This window comes from Orcinus orca, chromosome 1 (assembly GCF_937001465.1).
Source record: "Orcinus orca chromosome 1, mOrcOrc1.1, whole genome shotgun sequence".
NCBI lineage: Eukaryota > Metazoa > Chordata > Mammalia > Artiodactyla > Delphinidae > Orcinus > Orcinus orca.
This window is the reverse complement of record NC_064559.1, coordinates 204,912,869-204,935,567: the sequence shown is the minus strand read 5'-3', so window position 1 is coordinate 204,935,567 and position 22,699 is coordinate 204,912,869. Positions and strand designations below refer to the sequence as shown.

Below are 22,699 nucleotides of genomic sequence, written 5' to 3'. Positions count from 1 at the left end.
AGGTTTGACTATTTGAGCCTTATTTTATATCTCTCATAAAAACCAAGTATAGCATTTATTACATATTCTTTTCTATATGATCTTTTCTAGATAGGATACTGTACATTTTAGAATATTTTGAGCAATTGGCCTTGGTGAATGCTGTTGATTTGTGGGCCAATAATATACTTTTTAAAATAGTGTTATTTTTTCTTATTCCTTAGCTATGGAACACTAAAGCTGAAACAATTTTTGTATAAGGGGCTTCATTATTTAGGTTAGAAGCTAAGGAACTACTAGGTACTGTATGCTTTAATTTAGTTTAGTACCTCATTTGAATCCCTAAAAAGAATTAAGTGTTTTCTTGCTTGTCTCTGAGGAGTCATATTCAATTTGTGACTTAAAATTTAAACAAAATATTTTCTATTTGGAGGCTTATCCTGTGTTTTCATTCTCTTTTAAATGCTTTCATCTGTAGGATAATTGCACCAGCAAGGTATGGTGGGGCTTGGTAGAAACGAACTAGCTGTATAATCAGTTGTGATGATTTTAAATCCTCAGCAGGATATATGGAGGCCTAAGTAGGAATGGGACCTTCAAAAAACTTTTTGTTATTTATTTTCTAGCTCTGGAATTTAGAATTACTGTTTAGGGTGACCATGAATCATGAGACTACACACCAAAATTAATTTAGGGAACATGATGTGCTTTGGAGAATGAATAAGGGAACAAGAGAGAAATTTGAGGATGCTTCTATATTGTGTTATCTTATGGTGCTTCTCCTAGCGATCTATAAGATTGTCACTTGAAGAAGTCGCCTATAAACCTCTTAAAGAGCAATCAAAGAAATTTCTTATGGGTACCATTCTAAAACATAGCTGGGGGGCTTCCCTGGCGGCGCAGTGGTTGAGAGTCCGCCTGCCGATGCAGGGGACACGGGTTCATGCCCCGGTCCGGGAAGATCCCACATGCCACGGAGCGGCTAGGCCCGTGAGCCATGGCTGCTGAGCCTGCACATCCGGAGCCTGTGTTCCGCAATGGGAGAGGCCACAACAGTGAGAGACCCATGTACCGCAAAAAACAAACAAACAAACAAAAAACCAGCTGGCTTCTTGAAATTATTGGTATATATTTTTTAAACCTCTTTGTATTATCTTGTTTCCTACCGTGGAAAGTCATGGATTATTTAATCATTAAAAAAATTTTTTCTACGTTTGATTATACGTAAAGTGAAGGCTCTAGAATCAAGTTAAATTTCTAACTGTATCTACAAAACACATTATTTGCATCCTTATTAATCCAGATACAATAGATTTTTCTTTTCCTTAAATTCTACACAGATATTCTAAAATTTATTACTACTCTTTAGCATAAATAATAGAGCACTTTAACAGTTTGTTCTGAATCACAAGAGTAACATCAGGGATAGAGGCGGTGTCTGCATTGAAATATTTTTAAATGTATAGATTTGTGTATTCTCTACTTCTACAAAAATATTAATAAAACATAATGCTCTTTTTCTGTTTTTTCTTTTTAGTTTTATTTTTTTTTTTGCTGCATTGGGTCTTCATTGCTTCACGCAGGCTTTCTCTAGCTGCGGCGAGCGGGGGCTACTCTTCATTGCAGTGCGTGGGCTTCTCATTGCAGTGGCTTCTCTTGTTGCAGAGCACGGGCTCTAGGCACATGGGCTTAAGTAGTTGTGACTCGTGGGCTCTAGAGTGCAGGCTCAGTAGTTGTGGTGCACGGGCTTAGGTGCTCCGCGGCATGTGGGATCCTCCCTGGCCAGGGCTCGAACCCGTGTCCCCTGCATTGGCAGGCGGATTCGTAACCTCTGTGCCACCAGAAGCCCCTGTTTTCTGTTTTTTATTTTTGTAAAGCTGCCTTAGATTAAGACATCTCTCTCTTATTTGATATTATACATGTGTGGATATTCTTCACATATCTAATCTGGGTTCCAGAACAGTGAAGACTTAAAATTTAGTGATTATTCTAACTTGTCCATTTGCTTATCTGTTCACACCCATATCAACCAGAAGAAGAGTCCTAGTTTTCTATGTATTTCCCACACTGCTCTATGCCACAAAATTTTGCAAATGATTTTTTTTTTTTTGCGGTACGCGGGCCTCTCACTGTTGTGGCCTCTCCCGTTGCGGAACACAGGCTCCGGACGCGCAGGCTCAGAGGCCATGGCTCACGGGCCTAGCCGCTCCGCGGCATGTGGGATCTTCCCGGACCGGGGCACGAACCTGCATCCCCTGCATCGGCAGGCGGACTCTCAACCACTGCGCCACCAGGGAAGCCCGCAAATGATTTTTTTATAATCAGTTTTATAAAGGCCAGTTTAGTACTTTGTATCTGTGTCATAAACTGTAATAGATCAGAAATAAATTTTAGTTTTTATGTAACAGGCATGAATTTTGGTGAATTAAGATGTATTATTATTTCCGCTGAGGGGAGAAACAGGATTATTACCATCCATACTTAGTAGTATTTCTTTTTAGAGAGGTTAATGATCTAAGTAAAGCTTTTTATGTAAATACTGAAAAAACTTATTTTGAAAACATTATGGATGTGAGAACAGGAGATTAATTTGTATGAGAGCAAATAGAGAAGAAATGGCTAAAATTCTGTGGTATTTTCAAGTGGAAAAGATTGAAGTTCTATTTATGCTTCTTCATTTAACTACTTCTTAATTTAGTCTAATTGACAGAAGTGAAAATAGAACATTTTAGAATCTGACACTGCTTATTTTTACAGTACTGTTGGCAGTCACTGTAACTGGCATACTTTAAATCTTGCAGCATTTTCAGTACTAAGCACAGGCAAAGTGGAGCGTTTAGGTGCAGTGGGGAACGGAAAGGATAAACTGAGGTTTCAGGCCCCAAGAATTTTATAGTGGAATGAAAGTCACACTCGGCTGTGAATGACTGAGATGGTTAATTCTCGCTAAAGGTCTGTGTAATTTAGAAATAGCACCTGCTGTGGAAAATGACTTTGTAATTGGTGGAACGTATGTCTGTGGGTGGAGTGGGATGAGATGTAGGGGACATATATGATGAGATGGAATTCAAGTGCCAACTTGCCTACTTCCTTTCCTCCTCAACAAACCAGAGTCAGCTACTTAGTACTATTTTTCTGAGTACCCATGCTTTAGCACGAAGTAGATCATCCTTAGTTTAATGTAACCTCAGATTATACCAGGAATGGATTATAAAACTGCCTATTACTGGGGAAATGTTGATCAGTGAACTCTGGCTTTCCCTTTAGTAGCTTCTTTTTTTTTTTTTAACGTCTTTACTGGAGTATAATTGCTTTACAGAATTGTGTTAGTTTCTGCTGTATAACAAAGTGAATCAGCTGTATGTATACATATATCCCCATATCCCCTCCCTCTTGCGTCTCCCTCCTACCCTCCCTTTCCCATCCCGCTAGGTCCCCTTAGTAGCTTCTTAAACTGTCAGGACATAGTAGTCAGCCAGCAGATATTGGAGTAGCTATTATACACCAAGCATTTGCATTGTTTTTTACTTTCAGAGGATGTAATTTCCTCCATTTCAGCACTGGCTTCGCGTTGGTGCTTTTTGCTTTATCCTGTGATAATGAGAAGGGACATGGAGAGAGCAGTACAAGTAAACTATTTTTTTTTTTAATTTTTATTGGAGTATAGTTGATTTACAGTGTTATATTAGTTTCAGGTGTACAGCAAACAAGTAAACTCTTGATAAATATAGAAACTTTATCTTGCAGTCTTTTTAAATCTCCAGATTAGCAAATTACATCACTTTCTTAGACCTTTTCACTTTGAGTACGAATTCTAATGGTTGGATTTATTTTGAACATAATTTCCTTTTAAAGAAACCAAATGTGTATTAATATACAAGAGTTACTAGATATGCAATATCCCACTTGCTGATTTGGTGGTTGGCCAAGTAAATTCATTAACTAAATGAGTTGTTCCTACACATCCAACCTGGAACACACAGGATTCATTCTTGACCCTCTGCAAAAGTAAAAATTATTATTTGAGGATCGGGTATTAGATGATATTAAGGAATTACTGTTAATTTTGCTAAGTGTGAGAATGGTCTTATAGTTACTTTTTCTTTTTTATAAGGTCCTTCTCTGTTAGAGATGTGCACCTGAAGTATATTTAGGTAGAATGTTGGATTTGCTTTAGGCCCTACACGAGACAGGGTAGATAATAGTATTGTACTGGTGTTAAATTTCCTGAATTTGGTCCTTGAACTGTGACTGTGTAAGAGAATGTCCTTATCTGCTGAAGTGTTTAGGGATAAAAGGGCATGGGGTCTGCAGTTTCCTCCAAAACGATTCAGGAAGAAAAAATGTAGAAAAGTGTTTGAGTGATAATTGAAAAGTGATTGGCAAAAAATTGATAATGGTTGGAGCTGCATGATGGATATGTGGTAGCTCATTATGCTACTCTCCAAACTGCTGTGTATGTTGTAAATTTTTAAAAATAAAATATAAAAAAATTATTTATTGGATGAGCTTTGGGTATTGTGAAGAACTGAAGCTGTGAGTGTTAAATTTCAACAGTGATGACATCCTACTGTAATTTAATTTACTTGGGAATTTTAGACTGGTTTGCCTTTTGTGTGAATTATTCCTCTCTAACAACGCTAAGAGAAGCTAAGGCCATTTCTTTCTGTTTAATAGAGTAAGAAGAAGAAGAAAACTGATTTTATTCCGTACAGAGATTCTGTACTTACTTGGCTCCTTCGAGAAAATCTAGGTATGTTGATCCACCAGTGTGTGGATCTTTTTAAAGCTGTTTACTGATTATGTTTTGTGGTTAATTGTCGTGTATGTCTGTTTTTTGAGAAGAAAAATCTCTATTACTAACTTAAGTGCTCTTTCCTTTTTTCGTTTTTCTCTTGATTCAAGCTGGTTGGATTTGCTCACCTTAATTTAATTTAATTTAATTTTTTGGTTTTTTTTTCCCTACTGGTTTTATTGAGATATAATTGACATACAGCACTGTATAAGTTTAAGGCATACAGCATAATGATTTGACTTACATACATCATGAAATGATTATCACAGTAAGTTTAGTGAACATCCATCATCTCATATAGATTAAACAAATTAAAGAGATAGAAAAAAATTTTTCTTGTGATGAGAACTCTTAGGATTTACTCTCTTAACTTTCATTTATAACATAGTGCAGTGTTAATTATATTTATCATGTTGTACATTACATTCCTAGTACTTATTTATCTTATAACTGGAAGTTTGTACTACCTTTGGACCACCTTCATCTAATTTCCCCTCTGCCCTACCCCCTGCCTCTGGTAACCACAAATCTGATCTCTTTTTCTGTGAGTTTGTTTGTTTATTTGTTTTTGAAGTATAGTTGACCTACAGCACTATGTTAGTTCCTATTACACAATGTGATTTGGTATTTCTATACATTTCAAACTGATCATCACACAAGTCTAGTTATGATGTGTTATCATACAGAGATATTATTGTAGTTATTGACTGTATTTCCCACACTGTACATAGCAATCTGTATATATGGATTATTGTAAATTACTGATCTCTTCAGTTCATGCATTTTAACAACTCAGCCTTTTTACCGCACCCTCCCCCACACCCTCCCCCACCAGCCTCACGTTTAATGTTTTGGCATCATATTTTACATCACTTAGTTTGTGTATCCCTTAATTACTTATTGAGGATATAGATGATTTTACTACTTTTATCTGTTAACCTTCCTACTTGCTTTATACATGGCTTTACTACGTTTACTGTATATTTGGCTTTACCAATGAGATTTTTCCTTTCGTAGTTTTCATGTTTTTTAGTTGTGGCCTTTTCTTTTTTACTTAGAGAAGTCCCTTTAACATTTCTTGTAAAACTGGTTTGGTGGTGCTGAACTCCTTTAGCTTTTGCTTATCTGTAAAACTTTTGATACCTCCGTCAAATCTGAATGAAAGCCTTGCCAGGTAGAGTATTATTGGTTACAGGTTTTTCCTTTTCATCATTTAAAATATATCATGCCACTCTATTCTGGAGAGTTTCTGCTGAAAAGTCAGCTGATAGCCTTATGGGAATTCCCTTGTAGTAACTTGTTGCTTTTCCCTTGCTGCTTTTAACATTCTCTCTTTATCTTTAATTTTTGCCATTTTAATTATAATGTGTCTTGGAGTGGTCCTCTCTGGCTTGATCCTGTTTGAGACTCTCTGTGCTTCCTGGACCTGGGTGTCTTTTTCCTTTCCCAGGTTAGGGAAGTTTTCATCTATTAATATCTTCAAATATGTTCTCTCCCTCTTTTCCTCGTGCAGCCCCTGTCGTGTCATGTTAGTATACTTGATGTTGTACCAGAGGTCTCTTAAAGTGTCCTCATTTCTTTTTATTCGTTTTTCTGTTCAGCTTTAGTAATTTCCACTATTCCATCTTCCAGCTCACCGATCCATTCCTCTGTATCATCTTATCTGTTGATTCCTTCTAGTGTATTTGTCATTTCAGTTATCTTATTCTTCATCTTTTTCTGGTTCTTCTTTATATTTTCTAACTCTTGTTAAAAACTTCTGACTTCTCACTCTGTTGATTCAGTCTTCTCCCGAGTTCTTTGAACATCTTTACAATCATTACCTTGAACTTTCTATTGGGTAGATTGCCTGTTTCCACTTAGTTGTTCTGGGGTTTTATCTTGTTCCTTTGTTTTGAACATATTTCTCTGTTGCCTCATTTTGCCTAGTTTGCTGTTTTTATTTGTGTATCTGGTAGGTTGGTTATGTGTCCTGACCTTGGAGAAGTGGCCTTTTGTAGGAGACGTCCTGTGCATTCCAGCAATGCACTTCCCTCTGGTCACCAGAGCTATATGCTCTAGGGGTGCCTCCTATTTGGGCTGCGAGGGTCCTTCTCTTGTGGCAGGCTGACTACTGTGGGAAGTCTGGTAGGCGTGGCTGACCCCCGGTCCAGTTGGTTTCCAGGCCCTGCCTTGTGTGGAGGCTGCCAAACATTGGTGGGTGGGGCTGGGTTCTGGAGTGGGTGGTTACAGGGCTGGGGGTCCTGGATCTGTTGTCGATTTGCTGGTGGGTAGGGCCAGTTCCTGACAGGGCTGGCTGCAGAGCCTGGAGTGTCCTAAAGCTGGTGTTGGCAATGCTGGTGAGTGGGGCTGGATCCTGGGGCAGCTGGCTGAAGGGTCCAAGGTGTCTCAGAGCTGGTATCGGCCTGGTCGCAGGTGGGACTGGAGCCCAGGGCATTCCGGGGCTAGTGCCAGCTCACTGATGGACAGAGCTGGGTTCCCAGGTCTCTGGCTGCAGGGCCCTGAGGGTCTTAAGGCTGATGTTGGCCTGCTGGTGGGCAGGGTTGGGGCCCAGGGGATTCTGAGGCTGGTGCTGGCCCACTGGTGGGTGGAGCTGGGTCCCAGGGTCCCTGGGGCTAGTGCCAGTGTGCTGGTGTGCGGGTCAGGGTCTTGGGCCCTCTGGTAGACAGGGCTGGGTCCCGGAGTGGCTGTGGGTTCTGCGGGTCTTAAGGCAGCAGACCTGCTGGTGGGCAGGGCCAGTCCTAGCACTAATAAGCTAGAGGGAGAATTCCAAAATGGGATTTGCCTGTACCAGTGTCCTTGTGATAGAACGAGCTCCCAAAATTGGCTGCTGCCAGTGTCTGTGTCTGTGTCCCCAGGGTGCACTTCTGCCTCTTGTCCTCCAAGATCAGCATGTGGGTCTGACCCAGGCTCCTTTCAGATTACTGCTTCTGCCCTGGGTCCTGGAGCGGGTGAGACTTTGTGTGTGCCCTTTAAGAGTGGAGTCTCTGTTTTCCACAGCCTTCTGGCTGTTCCAAAAGTAAGCCCTGCTGGGCTTCAAAGCCAAACGTTCTGGGGGCTCATCTTCCTGGTGCAGTAGCCTGATGGGGGGCTCAGGCCCCTTGCTCTTTGGGGAGAACCTCTGCAATTGTAATTATCCTCCCATTTGTGGGTCGCCCACCCAGGGCTGTGGGTCTTAACTATCCCACATCTCTGCCCCTCCTACCTGTCTCGTGATTCCTTCCTTAGTTGGAGAAGGTCTTTTCTGCTAGTCTTCTGTTTTTTCTCATCAGTAGCTGCTCTGTAAACAGTTGTAATTTTGGTGTGCCTGTGGGAGAAGGGAGCTCAGGGTCTTCCTGCTCCGCCATCTTGGCTACTTCCCTGGATTTGCTCACCTTTAAGTCAGGGTTTGCTCCCAAATCTCGTTTACTTCAGGACATGAACTGTGAAGTAGTTGTTTATGTGACCACACGCACCTGCTTCAAACTGTTGTTTCTTCTTCCTTTTTGAAAACCCCATGCTCCTTTGATGCACATAATTAGATATTACCAACCCTTACTCCTCTTTGTTGATGTTTTCCGGCCTTTTTGCCCTTCATTCACTGTTCCTGTAGCCCCTTTCCCTCATTCTTAATGAGAAGGAGGTAGTGATTAGCTGTGTCACATGTTGATGATAGAAGGAGTGGCTGAGAATGGCCTGTTGTGCTGACCATGTTGCCAGTGACTTTGACATCACTAAGAATGGCCTTGGTGGAGTGTCTGAGATCTTAATGGGAGTGGGAAGAGGGAAACTGGACACAGTACATCCAGATGCTAAGATGTGCATATAACAGTGCCTGGCGTGGGGGCAGTCCAAAAATCTGTTGATTAAATCTTGGGATCTGGGATTGTGCTGTCTGATTTGACACATTCAATAAAAGTTTTTCTAAAATGAGTATGGTTTGAGATAATTATGATTCATCTTTTTAGGTGGCAATTCTCGGACTGCAATGGTTGCTGCTCTGAGCCCAGCAGATATCAACTATGATGAAACTTTGAGCACTCTGAGGTACTCCAGTTTGATTTCAATAGCTAAACAGAACACAGTGCTACCATAAGTCATCTTGTTACGCCATGGATTTTCATATGCTATGTGGGTAGTCGCTTGAGTAACCAATGATCCATCCCTCTCATAACAGGGGAAACATGGGGGAAAATGATTTTTATTATAATAGAGCTTACCTGTTTATAGTTTTCAGTTTCATTGAGAAAGGCAGGAACTTTTTCATAGGAAAGATATTAAATTTGCTCTGGTGAGATTTTTGGATAACTTTTAGATAATAGTAGAAATTTCTTACAATATTTATTTCTGTAAAAAGAAGTGTCCCCTTCTCATGTTTGTCATTATAGAAATGCTCACATCATAAAAAGTAACAAAGTTATGAGTACATGTAATATTTTAAAAATTACTGACAGAATGTTTACTAGTAGGGTAGTCTTATATATGAATAGGTTCCATTACTTTAATCTGGAACTTTCAACTCTTGTCTCATTAAAGACATTTTTGATATAATGGAAGAAACACTATATGGTCTAATAAATTAGTTTTGAGTCCTCTCTTTGATATTTATTTCCTTTGTGATCTTGGGGAAATCACTTAAATTCATTGGAGACTTTTTCCTCATCTTTATAAGGTACTGTAAAGCTTTCTACAAATGTATTATTATTAAGGCTCATAAAATGTGTAAATACTCAAGCTGTTTGATTTAGAAATAATGGTATGTTACTTATGAGAAGTAGAGCATTTGAGGAATGGCAAAAATGTGTTTTCTTTTTGGATCTAGATATGCAGATCGTGCAAAACAAATTAAATGCAATGCTGTTATCAATGAGGACCCCAATGCCAAACTGGTTCGTGAATTAAAGGAAGAGGTGACACGGCTGAAGGACCTTCTTCGTGCTCAGGGGTTGGGAGATATTATTGATAGTAAGTGAATTAAGGATCAACGCAAAATCTATTCCTTTCCTCTCGAGGGCTCTTAAACTTAGAGTTAAGGAGCTTGAGGCAGCTAGATGGTAAAGCAAGAGGTTTTTGTTTGTTCTTAACTTCTTAAAAAGCCCATTGAGAGTAGTTCCCTGGTAGCTTAGTGGTTAGGATTTGGGGCTTTCACTGCCATGGCCTGGTTTAATCCCTGGTTGGGGGACAGATCCCGCAAGACCTGTGGCCAAAAAAAAAAAAAAAAAAAGAAAACTCATTGAAAATGATCTTAGAATTCCTTTATGTACCATGTACCAGCGTATCTGTTTGAACTCATGAAATTACTTCTTAAAACGTAATATATCATTATTTGTATTTTTATTAGATTTCTGTTTTAGATCAGCAGTGAAGTTTATTTGGAATGTTAAGTTTATTCTCACTGAGAAATTAACCACTTCATAAAACTGTTAACTTAAAATTTTTGTTTTTGTGTTATGGGTTTCTCTAGATTAATGTAGTAGTAATATATATGTAAGAAACCCACTATTCCAGTCACCTTTCAGATAAGATTTACCTTTGAGTGGTTTCCCCCCTACAAAATGATTGAATGCCCCCCAACTCACTCCTTATGAACTTATGAAGGGGAAAATAACCAATTCCTGTCAAGTTCAAGAATTAGACTTCCAGAGAGTCTTACAATGTTGTCTTAAATTGAATCTTTTTTAACCTCAGTGATCTGCCTACATAATGTCTAATCAGAAGTTCTCCTAAGTGAGTTAACTAGATCATTCAGGTAGAATAGTATATGGGTTTATTTAATAAAGCATATTTTTATTTTTTGAGTGTCAGATTAATATTATAGTGTTTACAATTCTAATAAGATTTTCAAGGCCTCTTCTAGTTTAGTTCTTCTTACTGATTAGCACCTAAGTTTAAATGAATACGTACAGTTTGTAAAATGATAATATATTATTCTAAGTGTCAATTTTTTCACCTTCCCAAGTGCCAAATACTGCTCTGTTCCCTCTGTCATTGCTGAACCTGAACTTTGACCCTTTTTGTATTTTCCCTCTTGCTTACCTTCAGCTGATCCATTGATCGATGATTACTCTGGAAGTGGAGGCAAATGTGTGTATTTCATGTACTGGGTGTTTCCAGCACTCTGACTTGCTAATCTGCCTCTGCTGGATCAGCCTTAAAATGAGCTTTGCATGCCAGCCATCCTAACAGAGAAATCCCAGACAGAGCATACTGTAGATTCAGAAATGTTCCTATTTTTGCCCTTTTCCATTAGCAAAGCAAGTTTTGCTGGATTTCAGTTTGTGGCTTGAATAAAGTTGAGAGGCTTAAAAACCTCTTGCTGCTTCTACTGTTCAGTTTTTCCACTTAAATGTGATTAAATTGAATCCAAAGTCATACATGATGATAGTGATGACAGCAGCTCCCATGTTTTGAGTGTTTATAATGTGCCAGGACCTGTTCTAGGTATCTTGAATATATTATCTCTTTAGTCCTGTCAGTGACTCTGACAGAGCTCCATTTTGCTAAGGAGGACACTGCTGCCTGGAGTGGGTAGTTTGCCACTAAATGAGATCCCGTGGTTTCTTTGTGGTCAGACTGGGTAGTGTAACCCAGAGCCCTTGTTTTTAATCATATTACGCCTTTTTTGGCCTCTTGATCCTTCAGGTCCTGATTATTTATTAGGAAAATCCTTTTAAATTAGCTGTGTAATTCTGAGCCTTAGTGTATATATAATTGAAAACAGTCACTTCTAGTTGGCCAAATCTCCATGACTGAGTAGCTTTGTGAATGTTGGATTAGCACTCACCTGTGCTTATGCTAAGTTGATTTCCTCCATATCTTGGGCCTCAGCTTACTTGATGGTTAGGTAAACATTTTTTTCCCTTTTTCATGAATTACCAATTAAATTTTAAAAAACTTGGCTGTCGGGCTTCCCTGGTGGGGCAGTGGTTGAGAGTCCGCCTGCCGATGCAGGGGACGCGGGTTCGTGCCCCGGTCCAGGAAGATCCCACATGCCGCGGAGCGGCTGGGCCCGTGAGCCATGGCCGCTGAGCCTGTGCGCCCGGAGCCTGTGCTCCGCAACGGGAAAGGCAACAACAGTGAGAGGCCCGCGTACTGCAAAAAAAACAACAAAAAAACTTGGGTGTCTAAAATGTGTGCTTGAAATGAGGACATTTTATAAAAAGGATCACACCTCATTACCCACTGCATATCTGTCATTATGTTGGCAAGAAAGTAATTTCTTACCCTTTTAAGATAATTCATCAAGAAATTATTAGAATAAGTGAAGAAACTTGATTTTGGGGGGCTAAGTTTTAGATTTTTATTGATTTATTTATTTCTACAGTAGGGCATGTAACAAGGCTTGGTAGACAGTGAGGCAATACATAGGAGAAACCAAAGGTAGCCCTGGCTGCTGTGATGAGGTTAAGCCTTGAAGGCACTATAACATCCTAATCCAGAGTGACTCTTGGACTGGAACAGCTCTGTCTGAGATTTCCAAAGCCAACTGATAACTGGTGTGGGAAAGACACCCTTTGTTCTTGCTTTTGTGCTCCAGGTGATGCTGCTGCCAGCTTGCTGCCTCACTCTTTTCTGAGCAGTTGTGGAATCTCCCAGAAAGCTATGCATGACTAAGTTTTAATTCTGTATCTGTGCAGGAAAGCAGCCTTGACTACCTCTAAGTTTCTGTTTCAGTCACTACCCTTAATGCCTTTTAGGGCTTGCATGTGTCAATTGGACCTTCTAAACTCCATCCATCCTATTCTTTCCCACTTTGCTGCCATCACCTGATGGCTAATTTTTTGCTCCAGTTCCTACCCCCCGTTTAAAACTTGCTTGTTTTCCTATGTTCTATATTTGCAGATGGTGGTTTTCAAACTGTCTTGAAGCAACCGCTGGTTTTAAGGGGCTTCAAGAACTGGCTTTGATTAAATTCACATGGGTAGACGCAGAGAGAGCTAATAATGTTTCTTCTGACTCTTTGTGTTGATTCATATTATATCCTTTAAGGAAAACTTATTTAGTTTTGATATGAACTTTGAGCAGTGTAGATTTTCTTACATTTAAAAATGAGCTGATTTAAAAATAGGAATGCACCAATACCTATGGATTTCCTCTGGTGCCTATTTGAGAAAGATGACTAATGAAGAAAAGTACAAACAGCAAATTAATGAATTTGTTGTTTGTGGCTCTTTTTACCAAAACTAAGTTTAAAAGCAAAACTTAGAGTTCTATTAAAGACCTTAGTAAATGAAAGTATGTCCCTAAAACTTGCATTCCATACTAGGAACTCAGCTCCCCAATGACTCATGGTTATTCGGTTAGGCAAAGTGGGAGCCTTACTTAAATTAGCAGATAATCAGCCTTAATTTTTGCTTGCTCTAATAGACGAATGTAAGCTACACCAAATTCAACAGTTTGCTAATTGTTCGTCACTGTTGAGGTAGTCAACCCTAAGTTCTTAACCAGGACTTATACAAGATCCCTATAATTGCTATGATTACCTCTCCTTTTTTTAAAAGGCATATTTTAAAAATCCTTTTTAGCATACAAAGAACACTACTGAGCACTCAGATTTTTGTTCTAACATAACATTTTCTTGGGAATTTTTGCTGAATGACATACATACTGGGCCAGACTGATATGTATTGATATTGATAAATAAATGATCATCTTTTTTCCCTTACTGTTACAAACTACTGGGATTTAAGAGTAGTATAAACCTAAGACGTTGTAGATTTGGAGCCATAGAAGGAATACAGGAATGTAGCATGGCTGTTTAGGGGGAGAGCCTGAGCTGTATTCTTTGAGGCTCTGGTTACCCCCTAACAGATACAATGTTAACCCACATTAGAATTTTTTAGTTTCTAAATTCAGAAGCGGTTCTTAACTTCTAAAATACCAGTATTAAAGACAGACATGTTTTAGAACTGCCATCTAGAACAAGTATAACTTGTCTTTGTATCATAACTTGTCTTGGTCTTGCTGCTTTAATGCTGTCCTTTCTTACACTGGTGTTCCTTCCTGTCTTTTTTCTTCTCCTGCTCCTTTCCCTCTTTTCTACTTTTTCTGCCTTCCCTTCTTTCTATCTCCCAGATCTGAAAGATTTTCAGAACAATAAGCATAGGTACTTGCTAGCCTCTGAGAATCAACGTCCTGGCAATTTTTCCACAGCATCCATGGGGTCCCTTACTTCATCTCCATCTTCCTGCTCACTCAATAGTCAGGTGGGCTTAACATCTGTGACCAGTATTCAGGAGAGAATCATGTCTACACCTGGAGGAGAGGAAGCCATTGAACGTCTAAAGGTAAGTAGTAACTCAGATTCAATGAAAGGTATTCTGTGTAGCTCCACAAGGCAGAGTTAGGACTAAAAATCACTGAGATTCTGGTTCAGCATATGGAAGAAATTTCTAACTCTCATAAGTGTCCTGAAATTGCTGCTTTGTAAGATAATTTTCACCAGAATACTTGAGTCTGACATGGCCCGGCAGGGATGGGAGGGAGGGATGCATAGGCAGATTGTAAGCTGGCCAGGCAAAGTAACTGATAAGTAGATATGTCCATTAATTCTGAGGTAGTTTATAAGTCACAGTGAAATTGTTTAGTTAGAAATTTCACTGGAAACTAATTAAACATTTGGTTTATTTTGAAGATGGAATTCTGTATAGGCCCCTGCTTCTGTTAGTAAAATGTATAATCAAAAGAAAGTTTGCACATTTGAGTAGCTGTACCAGGTTTATTCAGAGACACGTGAAATGATATTTTCTGGAAGTTCACAGAAAGCCCTGGGAGCACTGCTGTGGAAGGGCCGCCCCCTCCTGTGCTGGTGCATATGGGCTCACGGATGTTAGTGCTGGTGTGCACACTTGAGTCCTGCATGTCCGGTCACCCACCGTGGCACCCGGCTTGGCTTTCCCAGCCTGTTGCTGGCGCTGTCAGGTACTTTCTGTCTCTCTCCATGAATACGAACGTTAGGAGCAGCAAAGTCTTCTGACTCGTAGGTTCTTCCTTCCCCCTTGGTGACTACAGTGAGAACAGACAGTTGTCACCTGTGGTGCCATCCCTGAAACCACCGTGACAACAACACAAATGCCTTTTCTTTCCCTGCTTGTCATTTCCAGGATGATAGTTCTATCCGTACCTTGTGGCCTTTGTATTCAAGAGTACTGGGGTACATATACGTGTATCCCCATATCCCCTCCCTCTTGCGTCTCCCTCCCACCCTCCTTATCCCACCCCTCTAGGTGGTCACAGAGCACTGAGCTGATCTCCCTGTGCTATGTGGCTGCTTCCCACTAGCTGCTTAGAACTTAAATTAAAAAAAAAAAAGAGTACTGGATAGGAAAAACAAGGAGAGCAAAGAAACTTTAAGGAGCTGGGGGGTTGCAGTCCTGCCCCGAGCGTGCAGTCCCCTTCACATTGCACTCAGTGTTCTCCACCATGGCTGCTCATTCAAGGACTGTTGAGAATAGTGACACACTTTGATAGGTTAACGATGGAAAAGGTTTGCTGAACCTTTGTGCTAAAAGGGAATTTAGCTTGATAATTGAAGGTGCTAGAACATTCATTTTGGTTTGCAGGTGAGGCTGAAAAAGATTTTATATGAAGAATGGGCTTCTGCTTCTTAATCAGCCTACCTTTTCCTTGGCATTTCACTCACTTCTAACATAAGGTGCTTTAGAAACAAAAGTAATCTTGTTTCTTCCTTCAGAACTTGTTAGTGGAAAGTGGGTGAAATTCTAAAATACCTGGCAGAGGGACAGGGAGTGAGAAACCTTTTCATTAAATTTTGCAAAGGAAAGGATAATTTCTGCTATTGTGAAATGGACTTTGAAATTTTACTAATGATGTTCGTGAAGCCCTATGCAAGAAGGCTTTTATTTCTGTATTTTATCATGATAGGCAAAGTTGCTGTGTAGGGTTCTGTTCAGGCCACTGGGGACATGCAGAGGTTCTGTGGAAAGGAAAAGTGAAATCTTTCATTTACTATTCAATATAAAATGTTATTTTTCTTTGGGGATTTTGAATCTTACTATTTTGAATCTTACCTTAGTGTACAAATGAGATTACATTCCCTTTAACACACATCTTGATGTAGGAAAAAAAATTCTTCCCAACTGCCAAGTGGAACCAACTGAAAATAATGTTGAATGTTAGGAGTCAAGATGTGGAGCAGACTTTTTAAGCATTAGGTCGCCCTGTATCTTCCAGATAGTCTCTAGGGAATAACACTGCCATTATTCAAGGAACGCTCCCCCCAATCTCCCTACTTCCCAGCGGAAACAAAACAAAACTCTATTGCTTTTATCAGAAAATAAATTTCTGTTTTAGTTCTCCTTTAAGCCAACCTAAATGACATCTTCCATTTTCCCTAGCTTTAGAAAATAGTTTCTTTATGGTTTTGCATTCAGTCTTGTTTTTTAATGCAGCATGGTAGTTTACTGAAGCATAAGCGCCTTAGTTCGACTCCTATTTTGTGAATGGTGAGAGTTCATGTCGGCAGACCTACATTTTAATGCTGCAGGCAGATAACATCTTGTGTTTACAGGGCAAGGCAGTGTTTGTATGATAGAAATGCCTGAGAATTTCTCATTTTTGGACTGTTTCATTGTTGAGTGTGAAGAAGTGGCATTCCTAAGACATGACACTGTAGGAGAAAAATACTGTACCTAATGGAAAACAGTAATACAGGAGGTTAATTCATTTTCCTAACATTTTATGTCCCTTTGCTTCTCTTTACTTTTAACTTTAAAAAAATGATCAGTTGGTAGAACACTTTTACATAGGGAGCTGCTATTGCTTAATTCATTGAATAGCCTGTTTCCATATGGGAGAGACCCATGTTACCCCATCATAAATATCTTGAGCCCTCCACAAACCTCTGGCAATAGAGAGTAAAGTGTAATTGCTTTCAGTTTTTAGTTGCAGCTCAAACTGAGTTGAAATGTTGTCTCCTTGATTTGCATTCCGACTTAATAAGATTTTAAATATGTAGCTACAGTTACTATGTGGTGCCTCTGGTGTTTATTAGTCTGGCATCAGTGTCAGTACTGTGAGTGCCACTGCTTAGGCTTAGACTATAAATATCCACAAATATCCATTACAGAAGCATGCAAGGGTAAATGCTGTGCTAGGCCGCCCGAGGGCCCCACACTCGGAGCTCACTTATGACGCATGCTGCGTTCAGTGCAGTAAAACCCATCTGATGGCTTCAAGGAATGTTCCATGTAGCAAGTGTTTAACTATTTAAACACCACAAGTTAAACTGTAATTTTTTGGGGGGAAATATTTCTGACTTGTTCTGTGGACTTCTCTGCCACCTTAACTGGATCATGATGAAGTAATTAAATTGTATTTAGCATTATGAACATAGTTATTAACCAGTGCTGTACAAATAGCTAGATAATACATGATGTGAGATCAAAGTGAATGACGCCTGAGCCCAACACTCCTTGGAGCTTAAAAAAATGTTCCTGATGTCACTCTGTTTTTTCAGAATTTTTTAATGTACAGTACCTGCAGGAAGGAAAGACCCTTAAAGAGTGTCCTCTTGACTCCTCATTTCTGAAGCATGAATCCCAATTTCAGTTTAATCTTAAAATTAGGTTTCTAGAATGAGGTATGGGCAGCTCTGGAGACCAGCATGCCAGGCCTGCCTGCAGAGTAAGTTGATGACTCAGACTGAAAACTGTCTTCCTGTTGGCATCTCTATTTTATTTATACTAAGTTTGTTATTCAGGCTTGAAGAAAGAATATTCCTCACTCTTCCTTAATTTATGGTGAGCTACTTAGTAGAATATTTTCTTTAAAGGCTGTTGATTCTGCCTTAATTGGAAAACAGAACACAGGAAACCCAACTATAGACCTGGCTCAGGGAGAAGTGGGGCCTCGGGATAATCACTTAGTTTCTGTGGTCCTCAGTCTCTATATTTCTAGAATGTTTCTGGAATAAATGGCTTTTTCCAGCACTGAAGTTTAGCTAAATGACACTCAATATTGTTTTCTCTAACGTTTCTTCAGAGTTTAAAAAAGTAACTTTCTAGGGACTTCCCTGGTGGCACAGTAGTTAAGAATCCGCCTGCCAATGCAGGGGACACGGGTTCGATCCCTGGTCCGGGAAGATCCCACATGCCGCCCAGCAACCAAGCCCGTACACCACAACTACTGAGCCTGCACTCTAGAGTCCATGAGCTACAACTACTGAGCCCATGCACCTCAGAGCCTGTGTGCCACAACTACTGAGCCCGCATGCTGCAGCTACTGAAGCCCTTGCGCCTAGAGCCCGTGCTGCACAACAGGAGAAGCCACCGCAATGAGAAGCCCGCGCACCACAAGAAAGAGTAGCCCCCGCTCGCTGCAACTAGAGAAAGCCTGCGTGCAGCAACAAAGCAGCCAAAAATAAATTAAAAGAATTAAAAAAAGAAAGCAACTTTCTAGACAACATAAAAGTTGCAACTTTTAAGCCCTAATGAAAAAGAAAAGTATATTGTACCTTACTCAGCTTACTAATTAACTTTTCTACAAGGAGCTCATATTCTGATTTACCCTCCAGGTGGTGAGTAAAAAGAGAGAGGTCACATTAGAGTTGGCAGCAAGATGGTAAGAGGATTCCTAGACAGTAACTTTGCTTCCTTGGGGTGAGTTTATAGTTGCCCCAAAATAGAATAGCTTTACTACAGCCGGATTAATCTCTGCTCTGATACACTCTTTTTCTGAAGATAACCAACCAGGAAAAAAATATTTTAAGTATCTCAAAGGTCAGTTTGTATTTCATAACTAATATCAGAGTGGCTTGTGGACCACAGTATATATAATAAGCACTAGTCTCGGTGCTGTGGTTTGGACATCCTGTTATCCTATGCCTTTGTTTTTGAAGTTGTCACTTTAGAGTGTAAAGGTTTCTATCCAGCTGTCTTTAATTTAATTGAATTTTTTAATTGAAGTATAGTTGATCTACAGTGTTGTGCCAGTCTCTGCTGGACAGCAGAGTGACTCAGCCATACACACATAGACATTCTTTTTTTTATATTCTTTTCCATTATGGTTTATCACAGGATATTGAAGGTAGTTCCTTGTGCTATACAGTAGGACCTTGTTTATCTATCCTATATGTAATAGTTTGCATCTGTTAATCCCAAACTCCCGGTGCTTCCCTCCCCCATCCCCCTCCAGCAGTGTTTAATAAGCCTTAAAATCTTGTAGGTTATGGTGGTAGCTTATATATACTTGCCCTTTTATAGTCATTTGCAGAAGCATTTAATGCTGTCCTGTTTCAGTTGTTGAATAACTTGTGGCATGTTAGAGGTAGGCTGTTGACCACTCGGCACCTGGCACACTTCCTTCCCTGGCTATCTCATTCCTTACCGTAACCATATGGGTTTTTCTTGGCTGCTGGCCCTCTAAAGTGGCTTGTTGGTTCCTCACTCAGCAGTGGAGTTGGCATATGCACTGCATGTTATTCATTCCTATTGGAGGACTGTGTAGAGATGCCATTCAGGGGGCTGTTTTAGTCTTTCAGCCTATGTGTGTGCTCGGGGGTTGATGAGAGCCAGTTTAGGCGATTTTGTCTCTACCTTCCTGCCTTCCGCTGCAGGCTCGTTCTAGCTTCTCCCACTTTGTAACCGACTCATTTCTGAGTACCTGCTGCGTGGTCCCCTTTATATTCACCTTACTGACGCCCAGGCCTTTTCTAACTTTTATCAGTTTTGCTCTTTGTCTAGCTTAGCCTGTTGTTGTTATTGTTCTTCTCTTCCATCATCATCATCATCATCATCATCATCATCATCATCATCATCATCATCATCATCATCATCATGCTCTCCTGTTTGTTTCTTCTGACTCCTTGAGTCTTTACTTGGCTTTTTTATTTTTTTTTATTTTTTTTATTTTTGGCTGTGTTGGGTCTTTGTTGCTGTGCGTGGGCTTTTCTCTAGTTGTGGCGAGCGGGGGCTACTCTTCGTTGCGGTTTGCGGTTCTCATTGCGGTGGCTTCTCTTGTTGCAGAGAGTGGGCTCTAGGAACACAGGCTTCAGTAGTTGTGGCTCACAGGCTCTAGAGCACAGGCTCAGTAGTTGTGGCGCATGGGCTTAGTTGCTCCATGGCATGTGGGGTCTTCCTGGACCAGGGCTCAAACCCGTGTCCCCTGCATTAGCAGGCAGATTCTTAAACACTGCGCCACCAAGGAAGCCCTACTCTGCTTTTTTTGTTTTTTTTTTTTTGGTACGCGGGCCTCTCACTGTTGTGGCCTCTCCCGTTGCGGAGCACAGGCTCTAGACACACAGGCTCAGCAGCCATGGCTCACGGGCCCAGCCGCTCCGTGGCATGTGGGATCTTCCCGGACCGGGGCACGAACCCACGTCCCCTGCATCGGCAGGCGGACTCTCAACCACTGTGCCACCAGGGAAGCCCAACTCGGCTTTTTAACATGCTACCATGCCTCGTTCCAGAAAACCAAGTGCCAGATGCCTCAGGGTTTATTGTATTACATATTCACAATTTCTTTCTATGTAGATAGTTATGTTTTGGGATCTCAGAGGCTTCATACAATAGCCCGGTAAATGAATTATACATGAAATATTTTGTGAACTGTCAAAACTTCTCATCCTGAATCACTACCACTACTATTATCTCATCATCATTATCATCATTGTCATCTGACTTTCTAATTTTGTATCCAGGACTAGCATTTTCTCCTGCTTTTTGCATGTGCTTAACTCCCTTTTTGGTACCCCTCTCCCTCCATTTTTTGCCTGGTCAGTTCATTCTCAGTATGAGTATCACTCAGCCTTGACTCATCCACCCTCCAGCAGACCTGTGAACACTTCAGTTGTAGCACTTAGCACACTGCCCTGTTGTTTTTTCCTACCATTCCCATTCACAATCCTCTAACATGCTGCTCTAGCTATGCTGTTGTTCCTGGAAAGTGCCAGGCATTTCCTACCTATTCCCTCACATACCCATGCTCTTCCTTTGTGTCTGCCTATGTAGAACCTTGTCAATGAGCTCTGTCCTGACAACCCCACTGCAGATTGCTCCCTCACCCACCCCTCCCCCTACATTCCTCTTTTCTTTGCTTTATTTTTCTACAAAGCTCTTATCACTGTCTGGCATACTGTATACTTGACTTACTGATTAAAATGGATTGATTATCTGAGTCTCTTTACGAGAATATAAGCCCCATGAGGGGCAGGAATTTTGTTTCCTGCCATATCTCTAGTTGCCTAGAACAGGGCTTGGCATGTAATGCAGTTATATATAATTACTGCATGAATGAATGATCAGTTACTTCCTTCTCTCTCTGGTATACAGTAAGCTCCTGAAATCAGGAAACATGTTTTAGTTCTTATATTTCTGGCATATAATAAACACTCAGCAAGAGATTGGGAAATTGTCACTCTAGTGGCTACGTGCCTTCATATGAGATTAATATTAAACCTTTCTGGGAAAGGGAATTGGGTTGTGTTCAGAGGGGTACTGTATGCTAGGGGAGGAAAAATATCTTTCCTTCTACCCTTCTAGGTTCTTGGCTGGGGCCCCAGATTAACAAAAGGCAGATAAACAAGAGAAAAGCTTACAAATTTATTTAGTGTTTGTTTACATGACACGGAAGACTTCATAAGGAAATGAAGGCCCAAAGAAGTGTTAAACATGAACATTTTTATGCTGGGTTTGGTGAAGAGTGAAAAGTTGTGGGAATATGTGATTGAACAAAGGGGGATGTGAGTTAAGAGTATAGGCACCTCGAAGGTATTGCAGGTTCAGTTCCAGACTACCGCAGTAAAGTGAATATCACAATAAAGTGAGTCACACAAATTTTTTGGTCTCCCAGTGCATATAAAAGTTAAGTTTACACTATACTGTAGTCTATTAAGTGTGCAATAGCATTATGTCCAAAAAAAAACCCTTAATTTAAAAATACTTTATTGCTAAAAAGTGTTATCATCTGAACCTTCAGCAAATTGTAGTAGTAACATCAAAGATCACTGATCACATATCACCATAACAAATGTAATAATAATGAAAATGTTTGAAATATTGCAAGAATTACCAAAATGTGGGCTTCCCTGGTGGCGCAGTGATTAAGAATGCGCCTGCCAGTGCAGGGGACACACGTTCGAGCCCTGGTCCGGGAAGATCCCACGTGCTGCAGAGCAACGACTACTGAGCCTACGCTCTAGAGCCTGCGAGCCACAACTACTGAAGCCTGTGCACCTAGAGCCTGTGCTCTGCAACAAGAGAAGCCACTGCAATGAGAAACCCGCAAACCACAATGAAGAGTAGCCCCCACTCGCCGCAACTAGAGAAAGCCCACGCACAGCAATGAAGACCCAATGCAGCCAAAAGTAAATAAAAATAAATTAAAAAAAAAAAAGAACTACCAAAATGTGACACAAGAGACACGAAGTGAGCAAATACTGTTGGAAAAATGGCGCTGGTAGACTTGCTCGATGCAGGGTTGCCACACACTTTCAATTTGTAAAAAATGCCATACCTGAGAAGTGCAATAAAGTGAAGTATAATAAAACGAGGTCTGCCTATAGTAAACTGGGGAAACTTAATGAAGGCCTATCTGTTCATATTCTTCGTGTTCCTTCATCTTGAGAAATAAGGATGCTCCATTCCTCCAGGTGTAGGGAGGTTACATCTCATGAGGGTCTTACGACTTGCTTCAAGAGGGGCTCAGAGAGCCCTTCCTACTTGTACCATTTCTTAAATCACTCAGCTTAAAGTATTCAGTATGCCAAGATAATACCATATTTGGGCGAGCATGTTCTGAACCCTGTCAGTGTTGTGGTGTTGTGGTGAAATTATAGTGAAACAAAAAACAATGAAGGGACTTCCCTGGTGGTGCAGTGGTTAAGGCTCTGATCTCCCAATGCAGGGGGCCCGGGTGTGATCCCTGGTCAGGGAACTAGATCCCACATGCATGCCGCAACTAGGAGTTTGGATGCCACAACTAAGGAGG

The 22,699-nt window shown here is 40.5% G+C and overlaps 2 protein-coding genes across 15 annotated transcripts in view; one reads left to right on the top strand and one right to left on the bottom strand.

Annotated features, from left to right (window-relative positions):
• The window catches only part of KIF1B (kinesin family member 1B), a 148,347-nt gene that overhangs the window by 50,449 nt on the left and 75,199 nt on the right, over positions 1-22,699 (top strand). For 5 of the 14 annotated variants that reach the window (XM_049712556.1, XM_049712539.1, XM_049712534.1 and 2 more), the window contains exons 10-15: positions 458-475; positions 4,657-4,732; positions 8,722-8,800; positions 9,576-9,718; positions 10,796-10,837; positions 13,829-14,040. In XM_049712556.1, the coding sequence (XP_049568513.1) occupies positions 458-475; positions 4,657-4,732; positions 8,722-8,800; positions 9,576-9,718; positions 10,796-10,837; positions 13,829-14,040 (570 nt within the window). The remainder of the gene's footprint in view (positions 1-457; positions 476-4,656; positions 4,733-8,721; positions 8,801-9,575; positions 9,719-10,795; positions 10,838-13,828; positions 14,041-22,699) is intronic. The other 9 variants (XM_033432913.2, XM_049712565.1, XM_049712546.1 and 6 more) reach the window with 4 other exon arrangements.
• The window catches only part of CLSTN1 (calsyntenin 1), a 523,112-nt gene that overhangs the window by 435,829 nt on the left and 64,584 nt on the right, over positions 1-22,699 (bottom strand). The window lies entirely within an intron of this gene.